The sequence below is a fragment of the Hylobates moloch genome, unplaced genomic scaffold (assembly GCF_009828535.3).
Source record: "Hylobates moloch isolate HMO894 unplaced genomic scaffold, HMol_V3 SCAFFOLD_5, whole genome shotgun sequence".
Taxonomy (NCBI): domain Eukaryota; kingdom Metazoa; phylum Chordata; class Mammalia; order Primates; family Hylobatidae; genus Hylobates; species Hylobates moloch.
In genome coordinates, this window is record NW_026652280.1 from 21,246,557 (window position 1) to 21,267,259 (window position 20,703).

The 20,703-nt window shown below is 42.0% G+C and overlaps 1 protein-coding gene across 11 annotated transcripts in view; it reads right to left on the reverse strand.

The window, feature by feature from the left end:
- The window catches only part of NEDD4L (NEDD4 like E3 ubiquitin protein ligase), a 359,974-nt gene that overhangs the window by 44,752 nt on the left and 294,519 nt on the right, over window positions 1-20,703 (reverse strand). For 7 of the 11 annotated variants that reach the window (XM_032152178.2, XM_058438299.1, XM_058438297.1 and 4 more), the window contains 7 exons: window positions 19,194-19,268; window positions 17,548-17,607; window positions 11,877-12,008; window positions 11,251-11,370; window positions 9,949-10,146; window positions 3,191-3,268; window positions 1,763-1,817 (listed from right to left, as the gene is read on the reverse strand). In XM_032152178.2, the coding sequence (XP_032008069.1) occupies window positions 1,763-1,817; window positions 3,191-3,268; window positions 9,949-10,146; window positions 11,251-11,370; window positions 11,877-12,008; window positions 17,548-17,607; window positions 19,194-19,268 (718 nt within the window). The remainder of the gene's footprint in view (window positions 1-1,762; window positions 1,818-3,190; window positions 3,269-9,948; window positions 10,147-11,250; window positions 11,371-11,876; window positions 12,009-17,547; window positions 17,608-19,193; window positions 19,269-20,703) is intronic. The other 4 variants (XM_032152182.2, XM_032152181.3, XM_032152185.3 and 1 more) reach the window with 3 other exon arrangements.

Here is a 20,703-nt window from a genome sequence, read left to right on the forward strand (position 1 = left end):
AATGCTCTCCATGTGTCACAGACCAAGATATGTTATCAGCAAAGACCTGTTTTAGTAAAATGATCAGTATTATTCACACCTGTCTTAAAACTGGGATTGTGATGTATAAAAAATACTATAAAGGAAACTTTTTTCTTTTTTTTTTTTTTTTTGAGACAGTCTCCTCTGTCGCCCAGGCTGGAGTGCAGTGGTATGATCTTGTCTCACTGCAACCTCCACCTCCCAGGTTCAAGTGATTCTCCTGCCTCAGCCATCCGAGTAGCTGGGATTGCAGGTGCACGCCACCACACCCAGCTAGTTTTTACTTGTATTTTTAGTAGAGACAGGGTTTCATCACATTGGCCAGGCTAATCTTGAACTCCTGACCTCAACTGATCCTCCCACCTCGGCTTCCCAAAGTGCTGGGATTACAGGCGTAAGCCACTGCACCAAGCTGGAAACTATTATTTTGTTTTTCATGGGAAAAAGAGGTGTGGCCTCTCTCTCATTTTAGTAAATTCTCTTAAGAGTAAAATAATAAATAAATAGTATATTAAGGAAAAAAGTAGGGTATACACATACATGAAAGCAGGAAAAATATGCTTACTATGAAATTCTGGACAGTTGGCAAATCTGCCCATTTTTTGATAAAAGACAAAAACTAAGTCTCTGCACCTTGAAATATCTGGTTTAAACAAAGGGTAGCCCACCCTTCTAAATACACCTAGGACTTCTACTCTCAGTTGAATTGTAAACTGCTGGTACTCTTGCTTAATTCCATTTATAATAAGCCCTCAACCCCCAGGGCCTGAAAGTGAAATTCTGTTCACAATGTACTCTGCCTCCTAGTAACATATGAAAAACGTACTATGCCTATGAGATAGTGACCAGTCCTACACATGTGAGGATTACTTGTGGCCAGCCTTCTCAGCAGGTGGCTCATCAGGGTGCTTTTGTTTAGTTATGAAATTGTGAAGCCAGGGAAACCTGGTGGGACTTTCTATTCATGAACCAAATGAAAGCAAAGACCAAGATACTACCAAATTGCACTCATGGTTGAAATTTTACATCTATTTGAAGGCTTCTTTTTAATATACTTTTTCAGAAAATTTAAGGGACATAGAAATATGAATCCATGAAGAACATGGCACCTCCAAAAAGAATGAGAAAAAAAAATCCCACTGGCTAAAAAGCAAACTTTTATTAGTTGAACTTTTAGTTGGAACGAGAAACCACACATTTATTCATAGGTGCTGGAGCAAATGTCTATAGCAAATATATTACAATTTCCAGAAAATACATATATATTAGTGTTGTGGGTGCAAGGAAACATGCCGTGAATAGAAAATAAGGTCAGAGCGGGCATCCTGCCATAGGACCCTTGAAGGCAGCGTCTAAAAAACTTACATGCTGCTTCAAGCACTGTTCACAGATTTTTGACTAAATCATCATTTCTAATCTTATTTTCTATTACCAGAGTGTATTTATTAAATGTGCAAAAGTCAAGGGATCAACAATCAAAATGTGGTTTAAAAATAAAAAAAAAAACACGTTAATAGGTCACAAGATCAGATTGGGTGAAAGTTTGATGGGCTACTTTAAGCAAACTTGAGGTGAATGCACAGTACCGTACGAAGGCACTGATTCTCTGGTATCATTTTCTCCACATAACACCTGGCTGCCTAGATAAAGAGTAAAATGACAAAGCTTTCACTACGATGTTTGAATTACTCCCTTCCCTCTAACCCACAACACCTGTGTGCCCATAACAGCGCCTACTTACTATGATCAATATAAAATGTTCGGCCATCCAAGTGAATTCTTTCTTCCCAGCCAGGCTGGTATCCGGGGAAGGAAGGGAAAGAGAAAATATAAACATTAGCTAGGAGTTCCGAAATCAAAGGCAACATTTAAAAACTATAGGACACATTTGTACTCTTTTCTGCTAGGGTACATTTATGCATTGAGCGTGAACGAAATATGAACATTTCAAGTTAACTCTTGACAATGTCTAGCAACATGCTTTATCACATGCTCAGGTCTCAGATGTGCTGACTGTATGAAGAACCAGAAATGGGCTGCTAGCTCAAAAGCTTCAAAGGGAAACTGCAACATTCCATGGAACAGTGGAATTTGAAGTTGAGTACCATTTAATTAAATAAATACTGACTACTAAAGGAAGGGAAGGGGGGTTAATATAAAAATGTTAGACACGGTTAACTGTATTTGTGTTGTCCAGGCAGTTGATGATCTAATACTGGTATTACCTGCCACGAACTTTTGCATCAAGCTCAGGAACTAAACAGGTTTGGAGAATTTTTTCAAGATAAAGCTGGTATGCCCTCATTATCTGAACTATCCATATTTGCTATCTGAACCTCAGGAATCCAAGAGATTCAGGAAAAAATGCTTTCTTTTGTTTTCTAAACTCACTCTCTGGTTCTTTCTATTTTAACCCAGGAACCAAACAGATTTGGTGTGGGATACCTGTATAACCTCATGAATAATGATTGAACCTTAACCTTCGCAGCCTCAAATGTTGCCCTAATATACCAGGCAACAAAAAGGTTCTTACACTTGGAAAACAACAACAAAAATTCCCATTTAAAAATGGCCTTGGAGTCCAACCACTGCCCTGTCACCCCCTATGGCTTGTTCAAACTGAGAGTGAGTTGTTGAGGAGGATGTATGTGAAGGTTTCATTCAAAATCCAATTTTAAGTATACAGCTCAACTCCTACTGAGCCGTCACCAACAAGGGAGAAAAAAACTTTAAAAATCTGCAGGTTAAATGACTTATAGAAACGTTCTATGATTAATTAGACCTTCTTCTCCCATACTATTTTCATTATTTTTGTTCTGATGACTTAATCAGCAATATGACTGGAACTCAGTGGTTGCTAAGTTACAAAATAAATGAGTGCCACTTAAATTGTCACCTGCAGAGAATGTCTCTTGAACATCCTGTGTACAAGGTCTATCTTCTGCTAGAAGCTAGCAATTCAGAAACCTCTTTCATAAGTACTGGATATCACATGAACTATAATGTACGATTACAATTCAGCTGAACACCCAATTCTGTTAAGAAACACAAACCAATGAAATCCACAAAGCCTGGAGATACAGAAGGTCCACAGGACCTCTCCATCAACATTGAGCGGATAAAGGAACACACATTTTCAGACCATTCCATGTGTCTCCAGTGTACTCACAGGAAGGGGGCCAAGGTCATTGGGGTTTAAAGATGTCTTTGACCGCATATGTACTGGAAATTTCAAACGTGGATCTTCCTGCAAGAAAAATGTAAAAGACAGTAGATGCTAAGTGGAAGTATCTGTGTGCAGTTACTGGGTGCTTTTCTTCTTGAGCTGTTTGTTTCAAGGCAACCAGGCTGTCCATGCCTGGAGCGTGAGATGGGTCCCATCTCTGCTTTGTACAGGAAGCCTGGCTCACTGTCTCTCGAGACAGACTGTACTCTTCCTTCTTGTGCTTGGTGGAAAGAGGAGAGTAAGAATATTTACATGAAAGGTTAACCATTTCCCTGGGACCTTGAGAAGGGGAAGGGGAAGAGAGTCCCAGCAGTGATGTTACTAGGGAAACCAGAATGGAGGGTGCCAGTGAATGTGGCACAAAGAGGGAGTGGGGACAATGGTTTCGAAATCTCTCCATGGGTCCCAAGCTCCCGGTGAGGGGAACCAGCCTAACACGTTAGGGAATAGGCCTCCCTGCCACACCCGCCTCCAGCACTTGTGTTCCCCTCCACTCCTTCTGAACTCAGCAGAGAATGTGAATCTGGTCTGTGAAGTCACGTGGCTACTCCAGGGAGAGTTGCTTTCATCAGGCAAACTCACAAAGTTATGATACGACTTTACTGAGATTCTTGACCAAGTTCTGCAGATTAAGTTCTCATTTATGTCTTAATATTTAAAAGTTTACAAAAATTTTTTCTTAAAGCATAAGCTTCATAAGATACCACAGAGAATCAACAAAAGAGAAATATGTACTCTGACATCCTGGGTCAGGCTGCGTGATTTACGAGGCATGGTCAGATGTAAGATCTTTCAACAGACCCTTGGTAGGAGGTTGGGCACATGGCCTGTTTCTTTTTTTTCTTTTTTTGAGACAGGGTCTCGCTCTTTCGCCCAACCCGGAGTGCAGTGGTACAATCTCAGCTCACTGCAAGCTCCGCCTCCCGGGTTCACGCCATTCTCCTGCCTCAGCCCCCCGAGTAGCTGGGACTACAGGCGCCCACCACTGCGCCCGGCTAATTCTTTGTATTTTTAGTAGAGACGGGGTTTCACCGTGTTAACCAGGATGGTCTCGATCTCCTGACCTCGTGATCCGCCCGCCTCGGCCTCCCAAAGTGCTGGGATTACAGGCGTGAGCCACCGCGCCCGACCAGGCCTGTTTCTTTAGATGAGGAAATGGAGTTTCAGAGAGAACAAGAAGTTGCCCAAAGATTATGACCCAGAGTCCAGGAGCTGACTCTCACTTATGTAGACCCAGTTAAAATGCAGTGTAGGCCGGGCACGATGGCTCATGCCTGTAATCCCAGCACTTTGGGAGGCTGAGGAGGTCAGGAGTTTGAGACCAGCCTGGCCAACATAGTGAAACTCCGTTCCTACTAAAAATACAAAAATTACCCGGGTGTGGTGGTGTGTGCCTGTACTCCCAGCTACTCGGGAGGCTGAGGTAGGAGAATTGCTTGAACCCAGAAGGTAGAGGTTGCAGTGAGCCGAGATTGTGCCACTGAACTCCAGGCTGGGCAACAGAGTGAGACTCCGTCTCAAAAAAAAGAAAAAAAGAAAAAGAAAAAGAAAAAGAAATGCAGTGTAAGGCCAGATGCAGTGGCTCACACTTGTAATCTCAGCACTTTGGGAGGCCAAGGCGGGAGGACTGCTTGAGTCCAGGAGTTCAAGACCATCCTGGGCAACAAAGCAAAACCGTTCTCTGCAAAAAAACACAAAAAGTTAGCTGAGTGTGGTGGTGTATGCCTGCCTTAGCTACCTGAAAGGCTGAGGTGGGAGGATCACCTGAGCCTAGGAGGTCAAGGCTGCAGTGAGCCGTAAACTGTGATTGTGCCATTGTACTCCAGCCTGGGTGACGCAGTGAGTCTTGCCTCCAAAAACACAGAAAGGAGAATCCATATCTTTACACTCAGAAAAACACACTATCAACCAAATAAGCTTATGATTAAAAAAAGTAAACTGTGAAGACATTTGATATCAGCTTCATTCAATTTTATAATAGGGCCTTTGCTGCTGCCAAATTACTAGATTTTTCTGCTTCCCAAGTCAACCGTATAAGTCATAGTATCACTGAATCATAATCATAGATCTTGAGAATTGGCAAGAATCAAAAAAGACCACGAACAACAAAAATCAGCCTTTGCTTCTTGCTAGCTAGGCGAACTTTTAAATGAAGAAAGAAATCCTGTTAGCAGTTTGTGATGCATACTGACCCTGAACCCAATATATATGTTTAAAAGGTTAAGCAGAGGCACAAAATAATCCAGTATTCTGCAGTACACTGACATACACAGAACATAAAGAAATATGCTAAGCTGATTTAGGATTGAGAAGGTCCAAAAAGCTGATAATCTGGTAAACATTTGTGACTGGTTAAGTACAGACAGAGGAAAAACTGAAATCACTGAATTTCTCAAAAGCTACCCACTCAATGATAACTCTGATCTGGACCAGGTAATGCCACAACCTGGGGGGACCCTTGGGCTTCCACCTAGCCTATGACCATGCCAGGTTTAGAGAAAGCTGAGGACTGCTATTACATGAAAGAGGGCAGGGCTTCTGAATGCTACACACAAGGCCAGCCTGACCTTGGAATCACACGTAGGCTACCGTGAAAGACAATCAGCTTTTACCTGTTGGTAAAAGGCTGGTGATTTAAAGGGGGGGCTGGGGGCGTGAAAAGAAGCTGAAATTAGAGAAAAGTGTCAAGGAGGCAGTGAGGGGCAGAGCATGAAGTATAAAGTCAACCGAATTTCAAAGGTCTGCTAAAGCGGCCTTGCATGGAAACCCGGACTTCATAGACTGTGAGGGCCAGAGGCCTTGAGGCTTATAATATTATCAAAAATAATGAAAATGGCAGCAGCTGCCATGAATCAGCTCTGAGGGCTAAGGCTAGTGGTCACCCCCGAACCCTGACTCCCACCGAGCCACTCAAGGAGGGAGGCATCTCTCCTTAGTTGCCAGGGCACATGAAGTGGCGGTCAAGGCTCTCTATTAGCTATGGACAACTTCAGAGCTGATAAGAAAGTGGAATACTAACGAGGTCTCCGATGCGATGAAAATAAATGATCCAATGCATAAAGTGTGCTTGGTTGTTTCTTCCTTTCTTCAGTTTCATACGGGAACTCTTTCACGTGTAATATAAAATTGCTTCCCTCTATCAAGTTCAAAGTGTTTTTAAACAGGATGCAAAGAGCAGTATCTTTTTAAAAAGGGCTTTCCTAATTCAAAATATATAAAACACAGGGATTAAAAAAAAATGTGCCTTTTTTCTTTATCTTTCCCATCCTGGAAGAGACCAGCAACCACGCCTAGAATAATAAGTTTCATTAGTTTGAACTTGGATGGAAAACAAACCTGCAACTTAACTAGGGTATAATTTTTCTTGCTACAAAAATAAGCCCATGCTTCATCTTGTGAAAGGCACAAATACACTAATATGCATTGAGCATCCCTCACCCATAATGCTTGGGACCAGAGGGGCTTTGAATTTCAAAATATTTGCAGTTATACTTACCGGTTCAGCATGCCTAATCTGAGAATCTGAAATGCTCCAATAAGCATTTATTGCTTGAGTGTCATGTCAGTGCTCACAAGGTTTCAGACTTTGGATCATTTTGGATTCTGAATCTTTAAACTTGGGATACTCAACCCGTATACATGGGCTCTGAGCTGCTGAGGATGGAACATCCCTCCTTGGCACATCCCTCCCAAGCCCCTGGTCTCCGGCATGCATTCCCCGAAAGGCCTGACCCACGCGGGGAACAAAGCCAATCTTTGTCTGTTTGTTTGAATGAGGCTAAACTTGGCCCAGCAGGGTGTCTCATGCCCATAATCCCAGCACTTTGGGAGGCTGAGGAGGCAGGATCACTTGAGGTCAGGAGTTCGAGACCAGCCTGGCCAACATGGAAAAAAAAAAAAAAAAAAAATACAAAATTAGTGGGTGTGGTGGGTGTGCCTGTAATCCAGTATCAGAGGTGAGGCAAAGACAGAGGTTGCAGTGAGCTGAGATTATGCCGTTACACTCCAGCCTGGGCAAGAGTGAGACTCCATCTCAAAAATTAAAAAAAAAAATTAAAAAAAAAAGAGAATGAGGCTAAACTTTATCCAAATACTGATGGCATACTGCCTTCATATCTGTGTGTGTGTGTAAAAGGTCATGTTTCATGACATATTTCAATAAATTTTTAAATTTCTCAGTGTATAGAAGGGAAATGTCCTGATACTTTTCAGGCTTCTGGGTGGTGTCAGAATCAACAGTGCCCAGGCTGATGGGGGAAGGAGTGTTATTTTCATCATTTTCAACCTGTCCTACCAGTTTTTTTTCCTTTTTCTACTCTAATGCTCAAATCTAAGAATAGCTATGCTGTTCTCTCATTTGTTCTCTTCCTCTTTCAAAAATAAAAAACAAAGCAAACCCTAAAACCAACTCAAAACAGATTTTTAAGCTGCAAATTATCTTCATGCTTCCCTCCGGCTCTTCATCTTTTGTCAAAATGAACAGGCAATTTAGAGTGTGTCTTCCGCAGGGAGAATCCTGCCTAGGCCTTTGTTTAGAAGTGGTAACACAGCTGTGTCAGCACATCTGAATTCGCTTAAGAAGGGGAGTAACTTGTGGAATTTCCAGTTGTTACCTTGAGGATTTCCCACACTAGTAGCAGCAACAAAATGTTGTTCTAAGAGATTATAATTTTAAATCAGTAAATTAGTCAATAACAAGTATCTGGGTAAAAAGGGACAACTGGAAATTAAAAATGGGTGTCATTCAGTAATGTTGCAAGCAATAAATAAAGCGAGTGCTGTTTAATTTAAAATACAATCTGCCCAGCTGCAATTACACTGCTGTTGTAGCTTGAAAGGCTGTGAAAAGGTTAGGGGATTTGATTACCAAGCTAGTTGAAATTACTAAAATCATAGCTTATGTTGGCAAGCCACAGTGGCTCCTTACACTAATCCATCTACTTTTATGTTCGTTAGCCCTTATTTCTGGAGCCTGTTTCTGGCTAAGGACTTGAAATTACAGCAGTGCTATAGTAAATGAGAACACTGGCAGGACAGCCAGGGGTTCCATGGTAATAAGGAAAAAGACATAAAAAAAAGAACTCCATTACTATATTTTCCAATGAGCTGCCCGTCTCTTACTCTTGGCTTGTCTGCAAATCTGTAACATTATCTTCAGACTAGTAGGGGAGTCAAATCTACATGTTATTATATGCCTTAGAAGCAGTTATCAGTTTACCAAATGAATGTTACCAGATCTAAATGAGAAATTCTCTTGGCAGGCCATTCCCTTACTTCAAAATAGAAAGAGCTCTCAGAGTGGTTCTCACTTAGGGCTGTTTTGAAATGTGTAGGGCATTTCTGGTCGTCACTATGTTGGGGTGGGGGTAATGGTGACCATTAGCACCTGGTGGCAGGAGCCAAGTTTGTTAAATGGTCTGCAACTGAAGGCACAAATGTCCCTGCCCCAAATGCCAAGAATGCCCTTGAAGACACAATGTCCCACGGTTCAAAGGATTCTAGGAGCACGCTCTTTAGACCTGCTGGACTGAACTGACACCACACAATGGGCAAGGCATAAAATGACAGCCCAAATCCCCTTGAGCAGGGCTTGTTCTTGAATATAAGGCTGCTGGTCTATCAAATGGACATACTTAATGTCCATCACTAGAAATGGGAATTAATGGTGTATGTTTATTGTTGGTCCAAGACCAAAGAGCTAGGGCCAATGACAATCACCAAAACTCAACCAGCATTCCCATAACATCAGTTTTGAGCAAGTAGCACAGATAATAGTAGGACCAAGTTAAACTCTTGGGTTAACTCTAGCTAGACAATTCGATGGGGACATAACAGGAACAAAAACCATCTGCAGCATCAAAAATAGCCAGAAATAAGGGAACCAATTTCAGTTTAATTACAGGTATGGAGATTATATAGCAGAAAAATACCAACTGACTTTTAAAAGAACCATATACTACACTGAAAAAGCCACCCACTGATTCAGTAAAGAAATAAAGAACTGACAGAGAAATACAAAGATATGCATATTCGCCTTTGATTAATCTCATTTTGTTTAAGATAATACAATGTACAGATTCTTTCTCGGGTACAATTCAGGAGTACGTGAAAGAGTTGCATGGTAAGAAAAATCAATTTTGACAAAACGATCACAAAAAGGAGCTATCAGATTTACAACCAAAGTCACTCAGTACGTCCCCTACCCCATGATCAACGGCATGAAAACGTGCCTCAGACGTGTGAATACTGATCTATGTGAACAGTAAAAACTAAAGCGACAAATCAAAAGAAGGTAGGTAATGCCAATGAAAGTGCAAAAAGAAACTGACAAAAGAAAAAATTATCTGAAAATGATTATAACTCCTAGTGAGATTACTTTGTGAGACAGAATCAATTAACAAAATCTTAACAGCACAGAGCAGTACCTTTCCATCCAGCATGGTGAACTGTCTAAACTAGAGCTTCCCAGGAGAAAAGGCAGTCCCAGCACCAATACCAAAGACAGCTACCAGCCTGTGCCCACCCACTCCCACCCGCCCATTTGTGCAGGGGCCAGATGCAGGCTGAGGAGACCCTCTGGAGACACCCTTTACAGTCAATCCAACTCCTCTGCAAGAACTACAAACACAGAGTAAGGAAATCAAGGAATTAATGCCAGACTTCATGATGAAAACGGAGCCAAATAAAAACAGCAGCCTTACCCAGGTTGTAGTCTTTGTGTTATGATCAATGAAGAAGGGCCGGCCGTTTGGCGCTATCCTCATTTCCCAGCCGGGTGGCAAGAAGCTCTGTGTGACTTTGTGTTGTGGTTTGGGGGAGTTGTAAGGTGATGGCTGTGGGGACTGTGGGTTGGAAAGGGTGTCTTTCACAGCCCGACGTACGGGTGAGTCCTTGGCACCCTAAAGAATAACAATGAGGATTAGAACTCCTTAGCAAGTGCGATTCCAATGTGCCAAAATGTACCTGGGTATTGTAGAAGGCTTCTCTTTGGAGATGGACAAGAGGGAAGATCCCCAAAACCTGTTTTCTGTCATTCATTTACTTTTAAATCAATCTAACTTTACATTTTCTCTGTTGGATAAACACACAACAATATTAAGTATTTATAACCACCATCCTTTGGTAGCTACTCAGTATGTACCAAAAATACTGTTCTGTACTAAGCATTATGGATGGAGATTTTACAGAGTGGAGAAAACATGCCCTTGCTCTTAATGAGCTCACAGTCTAACGAAGAACAGATTGGCAAGTTTTAGAGCACAAAAAAGAAAAAAGATACATCAATAAAGACAACGATCTGGAATCTCACAGTTGTTACCCATGACATTCATATGAGAGTGTGGAAGAGACAGCATCCATCCTCACTTATCAGCATCTGGACCCAGGGCATGGAGAAGCCCACAGCTGTCTCTAAGACACAGTCAAGCTTAGGACCTCAAACATTGCTCTTTGGCTTCTCTAATTCTGACATTTGTGATGTTAAAGGATGGCACCAAAACAATACAAACACGACAGAGAGCACAAGCAGATGCCCAGCCATGATGCAGAGATGCGAATATGCATCAGAAACATGTATGCCCATAGAATGAAAGACCCTACAGTTGAAAGAAAAACAAATGATCAAAGCAATAGCTATGTTTAAAAACTCAATATCAGCACTTCGTATTTGAAAGAGGGACTATGCAATTCTAATGAGGTAACAGGCAAAAAGAAGCGAAACACAACAAGAACGGTGGAAGTCCTGAAAAGAGAGTGCCCACGTCCAGCACAAGTCACCACGGCCTTAGCCAAATGAGAATGAGAATCAGGTGAGAGTCCAGGAATGTTAACTGGGCGAGACAGAGAAGCAGGTGGAAAGGCTGCACAAGAACACCCTTCACCACCAACACAACGACTGATCAGAGAGAGGAGGTGGCTGCGAAACTAAAGGCAGAGTTAAGAGAGAAGAAAGAATGGGAGTCACAGGACAGAGTGAGTCCAGTTAGATGAGGTAGCCATCTCACCTCCAGCGGGGCAGATAAAGTTACTGTTGGCGAGCTGAGGCTACGAGGCCGGCGGATCTGAGGCTCGATTAGATGGTTGTTACTGTTTGTGGCTGATCCGGATGCACCATCTTCTGCAAGCTATTTTGGAGGCAAAAACAAGTTAGCTTCATAGGAGGATCTCCGTGTGTGTGATTAGGAGCGCGAACCCAAACAACAACGCAAACAGCAATAATAAGAGGTCTGGCCTATTTAAAGCGTGGAGGAAATAATTAAACATAATGATGGGGGAAAGGATGGGGAAACACATTCAAGGGAAATAAAAATGAATCACTAGCCCAGCATAAAAACTAGCCTCGGATTAAAGTGGGGGCCGGGCAGGGAAGAAGCTACACACTGCAATAGGCTCTTACTTTGAAAATATCTTTCATGTCACATTTTTAAAATATATTCAGTGATAAACTGATTTGAAAAGCAAATTCTTCCTTAGGCTATTATTGTATTTAAAGTAATGCATTTTCTTTGTGAGAAAGCTTTTACAAATATGGGTCTTTCAGAACAATACATAAACACCAGGAAAGGAGGTTGGCCATGTACAATTCGGCTTCTATGGCTTGTGGTTTTAAGTTGGATGGCGATCTTCGTACCTGCATGATAGGTCGAGTCCAAGTTGTGGTTCGATTGTTATGATTGACATAGTATGTGCGCCCCTTAGCATCTTTTCTTTCTTCCCAGCCTGAAGGCAGACCCGGCGTGGTATGTACATAGGCCACTGATGGCTGTTTGTGCAAGAAATCATTATTATTTAATACCTTGCATTTGTTTTCTGATCAGTTTAATAAAGTAAGGTACACCCAGATAATTATTTTCTCTAGACAAAGTTAATTAGTTCTATTTATACAGAAAATGCTTACAAGTGTCTGTAAAACAGCAATAGATTTCCAATAGCTTCAAATCTAATGTGAAATGAACCCCATACAGTTGCAGAGTCCAAATTCTTACAGAACTTGGTTCTAAGACTCTGTAGTCTTAAACGTAAAGAGTTGCTGCTAAGGTGAACATAGGGAAAGGGAAAAACATTATCATCTGTTCTAGCTACTAAATTCCACTGCCAAACCAGGTAGAGCTTAAAGGTATTTCAAATTGTCCAGTGTCACTGTGTATGAGAGGGATGCTCTGAGTTTCTCCTCGATGTAGCTCCCATGGGGTGCTGTTCTAGCTTAGTCCTAAATTCCTCCATCAGCTTAGGACCCTAACACTGGAGCTTTTGGGGCAAAATTTTAAAATCCCAACACAGAGCCCCTTCTCTAGGATACTGATGGTCACACAGTAGCATATAATCTGGAGGACCACCCAGGACATCTGTGTGCCCCAGCTCAGGAACTCTCCCAGCACCCAGCCTCATACCCGAGGCTGTGTGCACCCAAGTCTGCTGATAGGAGTGTGTTTCCTTGAAGGGAACACAGCTCAGCAGTTTTTGGGTTTAGAGACCTGTCCAGCGTAGAGTGACTGTATTTAGACAGTCCACATTTGATCACAAGAAGATCCCTGAGAAGCAGTCTAAGAAATGCAGTGTGGATGGAGAAACACTGAAAAACAAGGATGTGTTGATGATGTATGGAGGCACTGGGACTGATGCTGGAGATGAGGGCTGTCCCAGGAGGGCTTGAATGCATAGGCGATGCATGTAATATCTGTGCCTGTGAAAGAGCTCTAAGTGGGGAAAAGCTCAGAAACCAGAAGCCGACCACAGCTATACCACGGCTCCTAGGAGAATCTAAAAGTATAGGAGCCCATGCCTTAGGAATAACCTCTCATGTGAGGTTACAAAAGGAAGCTGCTTCTTTTAGAGTACTCCTGTCTCTAGCCAGGATCTTCTCCTGTCCCTCCAGATATTTTAGCAGGTGTCGTTTTCTTGTTATTAGGCTGAGGATACAAATTTCCTCTGAACCCAACTTCTTCCTGTGCTTATGCCACCTTTTCCTTGCACTACCAGCAATGTGTCTTGGTGAAGATGGTCACCTGGAGTTCCTTGGTGGACTCCAGGATCTCAAATTAGAGAAAGCACCAACAAGGACACTGCCGGGTAATTTGGAAACCCCATCCACAGAGAAGCAATATGTTAACCTCACAGGCTTAAAAGCACAATTCAGAGAAAGATCACCTGGGTAAGATCATGAAGCAGCTGATTTTAGATTATGTGTAAGAAAACTTTCTGCTAAAAATGCAGCAACCATTTCCTTAATATTTCCTGAGATGAAGTCCTAAAGCTCCATAAAGATAGTTTATAAAGACACAAAGACTCGGATCATACAGCATTCTGGATCCAGGTGTGGAGACTCAGCAGGAGCAGAAGAAACATCAACACTGACTTAATCCTTTCATGAATATTAAACATCAATGAACATCGCAGCCTGAGTGAAGCTCCTTCCTCCCCTCCTCCTCTAGCAGTGATGCCAACACAAAGAGCTACGTGGATCCGGGCACTTCAATGGACTCCCCTGCTGAGCTAAGTTGTAACCTAAGTTCCTGGTCAATTAGTATCTCTGGCAAAGTATATGCGATCAAGTTTTGACCTACTATTGTTTATACAATCAATGAAATACTAAATGGAATGTGTTACCTTCTCAGGTCCCTCTGCCCAGAGCCCTCCCCTTCCACCCTTCTGGTGATCCACTTCCCCCTCTCCCAAGTCCCTTCCCTCCCATAACTCCTCCCTCCCCCCGGCCCCGCCCCTGGAAAACTCAGCTCTGGAAACCTTAGCTCTGGAAACCTTAAGGGTATTTTTGCAGTTACTGAATCTCTAGGAGGCAACTGATAAACTGAAAGCACATGGATGTGTCATAGATCATCTCAGAACTGAATCCTAAAGCTGTATGAATTCTAGCAACCAGGTTACTTTGTTTTTTTCCTTTTTTTTTTTTTTTTTTTTTTTTGAGACAGAGTATCACTCTGTCGCCCAGGCTGGACTACAGTGGCACAATCTTGGCTCACTGCAACCTCCGCCTCCCAGGTTCAAGTGATTCTCCTGCCTCAGCCTCCCGAGTAGCTGGGATTATAGGCATGCGCCACCCTGCCCAGCTAATTTTTGTATTTTTAGTAGAGGCACGGTTTCACCATGTTGGTCAGGCTGGTCTCGAACTGCTGACTTCAGTTGATCCACCCGCTTCGGCCTCCCAAAGTGCTGCGATTACTGGTGTGAGCCACTGCACCCGGCCATACAGGTTACTTTCATACAGCCACAGTGAACAGCACTAATCAGTTTGTGGAAAATTAGGAGTGTAGTACAGAACACTGAATTTGATTAAAATGCTCATTCTCTTCTATTGAAAACTGAACTGGTAACCTGTAATTTAGTTACATTTATGTGAGAGGGCAATTTGGAAATGTTTCTTTACAGTGTTCTCTCCAAATGACCACACAGAACAACCTGTGCTGATGATTCCATTTGTAACTCACACTGCCTCCTACCCTGCACGGCTAGTTGAGGGGGGCAGGACTCAGCTTCTACAGACAGGCCATGGAAGGGCCCGCCACGAAGCCAAAACCAGCCTTCTGCTGTTCTATGCTTGTGAGCATATTCCATGCTAGCTTAACAAAAAAGTAATCAAACCAGTTAGAAACTGCGACTTAGCTTAACATTTCACAGCTTTTCATCGTAGAATGAATACACTACTGCTTTGTGATGCCCAAAAGCCATCAGCTAGAACTTCCTAGTGGCTCTGTTTCTTTCATTAAAATAAAGAACACGAATGTAAACTGCAGAAGTTTCAATATGCTTTTAAAAATAACCACTTTGACAATGACCATCACAGATTTGCCAAGACTTGCACCGACCCAGTACTGGTGGCCTCGTGTATTTTTAGAATATATACAACGAAGACTGAAAGGACTGTGCTATCCCTCTCCTTTTATCTCATGGGGAGGGCCCTGGCTTAGTCTGCCAGAAAGTGACACCACTGTGAGTTTATTTGCCATAAATCAAAGGGCTGTGGTTTCTTGGCTGAGAATCAGGGCCTGTTTATTAGACTACAGGAATGAAAGCACTATCATAGAAACAAAGCTATACCAGGACGGTTACTTCAGCACAGCATATGGAGTCAAAAGGGCGGGGTAGAGGAAGAAGAAATTCCTTGAATGTCGGGAAATTAACATTGTAGTGCCTTCACATCACTGAATATTATGTAATTATTAACATGTCCCAGAATAATGACCATAAGTTAAAAAAAAAAAAAAAAACAAGTTGCTGAGTAATGTATATATGACATCCCATTTTAAACAAATAAAGTGGCACAATGTGTACGTATGCGTACACAGCCGTATTTCTGTGAGAGCACACAGGGGGAGTGAGATGATATAATCCCACGATGGCTCCAGCCCAGGACAATACACTTCAGTGTGAGTGACGTGCAGAGGAACAGAGGGGATGCTAAAGAGGGAAACACGGGGTGAAGAGACAGAATTGCAAGACAGGAAGTCAAAGGCATTCATGACAAGGGATGTGGAAGAGAAACATGCAGGATACAGCAGAAGAGAAATGGATGTGATCCTTTCAAACCCAACTAGGTAGGGAGATCTATCTACTCTACCAGAGTAGATGAAACACTTAGGAATGAATATTGCCAAGCCTGTGAAAAGAAAAAACCCAACCCATGCTGAAACTCAGTGACGGGGAGGGGAGAGTGCAGGCAAGAAGGCAAGAAAAGGGCAGTCTAATGTGCCACCCGGGATCTCATTCAGAGGGGTCACCTTGTCCTGCCAGGTGACCCTTGCCATGGAGCCTGGTACTGCAACGATTCCACTCCTACTTCATTTACTACATAAGCTACCACAACACTCCAAAGCTACAAGCAGGTTGCAAGGCCAACAAAATACAAAAATAGGTGGTATACAGATGATGTTCGTCAGCACTGAATTCTACTAAAATTATTTCACAAAATGATCTTGTCCCCCTCGAAGCTCCACTACTCCCACAGAAATTACAAGTGCACAGCGGGAAATAGTTCATGTAGAATTTCTTGAATTCTACCGGAGGCTGCCTCACTCAACACACGACTCATGTAAACCACTGTAGCTTACTATCTTAACCTGAGCTGAGTGTTCCGGGGCTGACTGTTGCCAGTTTGATTTTCCTCTGTACAATGCTGAGCATTAAATTGAAGTCATCAACATCTTTTAGAAAATCAGCAATTGTGTACGTAAAGTTATCCACAAGTAATGAGCAGTTATAGCAAAATACAACACAGGTGACACAATAAGGACTTTTTTTTTTTTTTTTGAGACAGAGTCTCGCTCTGTCGCCCAGGCTGGAGTGCAGCGGTGCGATCTCGGCTCACCGCAAGCTCTGCCTCTCAGGTTCACACCATTCTCCTGCCTCAGCCTCCCGAGTAGCTGGGACTACAGGCACTCACCACCACGCCCGGCTAATTTTTTGTACTTTTAGTAGAGACAGGGTTTCACCGTGTTAGCCAGGATGGTCTCGATCTCCTGACCTCGTGATCTGCCTGCCTCGGCCTCCCAAAGTGCTGGGATTACAGGCGTGAGCCACCTTGCCCAGCCAGGAAATTCTTTAAACAGCTATTGCAGTGCGAAGTATAAACTATAAGCTAGCCTAGCTTTAGGGATCACGTAGAAAACAGGCAATTAAAATACAAATCTAAGTCACCCACAAACAGGAATACCATAAATTATTTAAAATAATGAATAAGGATGGTTGGCTTAGAGAAACATCAATTTTTCTAGATCACTTATATATCCTAATTAAGCTTCCTTGGAATTACAGAAACTTGTTCATTGTGTGAGGAGAGCCCCTGGTGGCAGAGAAAGGGTCACTGGTGCATTCTGGAGACACGAAAAATCTAACCCCCTGTTAAAAATGTGGTAGGGGAGATACAGAAAAGAGAACGGCCCAGGGCACATCTAGGAATCACACACACAGTCTCATGCAATTCCTATGGCTTCTCTGATGATCTTCCAACCAAATTATTTTAACTAAGCATTCTAATGAAATGGAAAAACTTATCAGGAGTACAAACACTAAAAGTCAAAAATATCTTCTGAATGGTCAAGTTAAATGCACTTAACCAAAGCCTGATAGTACTCCTAATAAAATTATGTGGGACTAAACAAATCATTCTATTTCACCCAGTACCTTTAAACAATCCCCAAAAGAGAAGCTTAAAATAAGAAATGTGTGCAGCTCTGTAGCACAAAGGAGTTAATCTTATTTTTAAAAAGAGCGTATATTCACCACTACATGAAATATTAAAACTGCCCCACAGCCTCTTGCCATTGATGTCTGATAAAGTGGATCATTACCGTTGGTTCCTCACCACCCGTGACAGTTGATGAACGTGCTCTCCCAGCTGGGGCACTGGGCTGTGAATGATAATTTACATCAGTGAAATGAACTTAGGGGATGACCCACTGCTGTCTGAATCAGGGACCACTGCTGTGGCAGCGCTGTAAGGCAGGTGACGTGAGATCAGAATCCCTGAAACCCACCCTGTCCAGACAAAGCCAGCAGTCGCTGATGACCAGTAGCACAAAGGAAGCGTGACTCCTATGCCACCCAAGGTGGCTCATCCTTGACCTGGGTAAACAATGACAACCTCAAAAGAGTGAGCTGCCTTAGAGAAAAATGCAAAGCTGGTCTGGTTTTGCCTGCCATTGTCAAATAATTAGCAGATTCTGAAATCTGCCAACACTCAAAACTCAAGAGGCCACTGGTGATCAGTGAGTTTACAGCATCAGAAAGTACAAAGAAAGAGGGGGGAATCACCAGTTTCCAGGAAAGTGAGTTCTTTGGGAAATAAAATTGACATTGATTTTGAAAAGGAGAGAAAGTACCATTCGTTCAAGGAAAATCACAGATCATGAGATTGAGAAGGATCCCACCAGTCCATCTCAGTTGATTGTTTTGTTTTTGGGGGCCCTGTACTGAAACCATCCCAGAAAAGACGCTCTTATCAAGCTTATTATTAAGTCTCTCCAGTATAAGTCACAAATGATGCTATTATTTTGACTGCTTCCTTGACTAGTATACTCATTAATTTTTTCTCAAACATAAAAAATTAAAACCTAGGCCAAAATATCCTTTGAAGTCAAGAAAAAACATACGTGAGGGGGAAGACACTGTGATTTCAAAAACCTTAAATGCACTTTTCCCCCTTCAAATTCATACATAATATATTATTAGTCTTAAAAATGATCAAGGTTTTGTAGCAATAGACAAAAACTGTCAAGGTAAAATATCAAATTGAACACATTAAAACCACATATTTTCACCTCCAAAAGAAGAAACAAATTTATGTAAAATTTCTTATTTTTAATGTGTACATCAAACATCTCTCAAGGCAGTTCTAGTCTGCCTTCCAACTTGAATATTTCTTTTTACATACATCAGATGTTACAAAATCCCCTACACTTCTACATTTGCTGATAGCTATTAAAATGATGAGAGAGTTGGAAAGAATTACAGCCGATTCCTGGTGAGCAGAGCTGCCTTTAAAGAGAAGGCACAGAGGCTCTGTAGAGTTCAGACTTCAGGTCCATTAGGAAGGGAAAGGAACATGTGGATGGTGGCCCAGAAGAGTTCTTCCTGGTTAAAGGGACTCAATGTGTTTTCAAAGTAGAAATCACTGGAGCATAACTATAGTGACTCAACAAAGTAAAAGGAATTACTAACTAATGTACCAAGAAGTTTCAGTGAGCAAATCAAAATTGGTATAAATTTGGGTGAAAAACTAAAGCAATGAAGGTTCCAGCATTTTAGAGATGGGTGGCAGTAACAGTTCTCTGTATTGGAAATCCACTTTCCTAGGGCAATTTGCCAGGAAATTTAAAAACATCTCATTTATATGGTAAATAAATTTACACAGGAAAAACTCTTTTTGCAGCAGCCCAGATAATTGTAAATGAAAGCCCAAAAAGTCAACTGATGACTGGAAATTAGCATGGGTTACCGGTGGTAGATGGCCCTGTTCTGCAACTGCGTCGGTGACGCTGCATGACCTCAACCTTGAGGAGGGTTCTCTTTGCTGGAAGGAGAGGAAAAGACAGGAAGCATCAAGAAATATATTCTTAAAAGCAACTTTCATTGGTTTAACAAACATAGTACTTAACCATATTCACCGCTCTTTGATATTAGAAGGTAATTAAATCAAACATCTTTTCAGAGCAAGGACAGTTATCCTTGAAAAAGTCATCTTCCACTTTAATTTTCAGTTAAGCAGACTGGAATTTTGACCTTGAAAAAGTCATCTTCCACTTTAATTTTCAGTTAAGCAGACTGGAATTCTGACCTTGAAAAAAAAGTCATCTTCCACTTTAATTTTCAGTTAAGCAGACTGGAATTTTGATTGGTCCTTAGAATTAGTGGCAAAAATAAGAGGAGACCAAAACTTTCGGAAAGGAGACTCAACAGGACTCTGCAACATTCTAATGCTGCTTTACAAACAGAAAGAAGCTAGCAGTCTTGTAGTTTGCTTTAAGATGCACCCTCAGGGTAAATTTTAATGTGATGTGAATAGAGGGAAGAAGAGGAAGAAATAGTGATATGTGGCTACCCAATATTTATTGATTATTACAATTGAAAAAGAGTCAGTTGCATCCTATATTCAGAGGAGCTCAGACATCATCTTGGCCTACTTCTGAAAGATCTGGTATTTATAATTTTAGCTGCTGCTTTTTTTTTTTTTTTTTTTTTTTGAGATGGAGTCTTGTTCTATTGCTCAGACTGGAGTGCAGTGGCATGATCTCAGCTCACTGCAACCTCTGCCTCCCAGGTTCCAGGGATTCTCCTGTCTCAGCCTCCCGAGTAGCTGGGACTACAAGCCCCCACCACCACACCTGGCTAATTTTTTGTATTTTTAGTAGAGACGGGGTTTCACCATATTGGTCAGCCTGGTCTTGACCTCCTGACCTCAGGTGATTCACCCACCTCGGCCTCCCAAAGTACTGGGATTACAGGTGTGAGCCTCCATGCTCAGCCAATTTTAGCTTCTAAGTGGACTTCAAGTAGTAAAGACAGGAATGATTAAAAATAGTGAGATCAAGCTAAAAAAAAAAAAGATCTAGTATGTAGTGTCTAATATTCCTCTCACTTGTTTGTATTAGTCTATGTGGTTAAATGAAGCCTAATTGATATGAATGAAGATTAGCAGCAGGTCACACACAGAAGCCAGAGTCTCCTTATCTGCAAGTTTATCCATGGTATCAGTTTCTAGTATTTACTCATTTTTAATATTTTGTGATAAGTAAATGGTAGACTCTGTGGTAGGGATGGGGGACAATTCACATCTTCCCACATTGGTTACTGTGAAAGAATTAGTCTTTAATAAAAGTGTCACTCTGTTGCTCAGGCTGGAGTGCAGTGGCGTGATCTTGGCTCACTGCAACCTCCACCTCCCGGGTTCAAGAAGTTTTTGTGCCTTGGCCTCCTGAGTGGCTGGAACTAAAGGTGCACCCCACCAC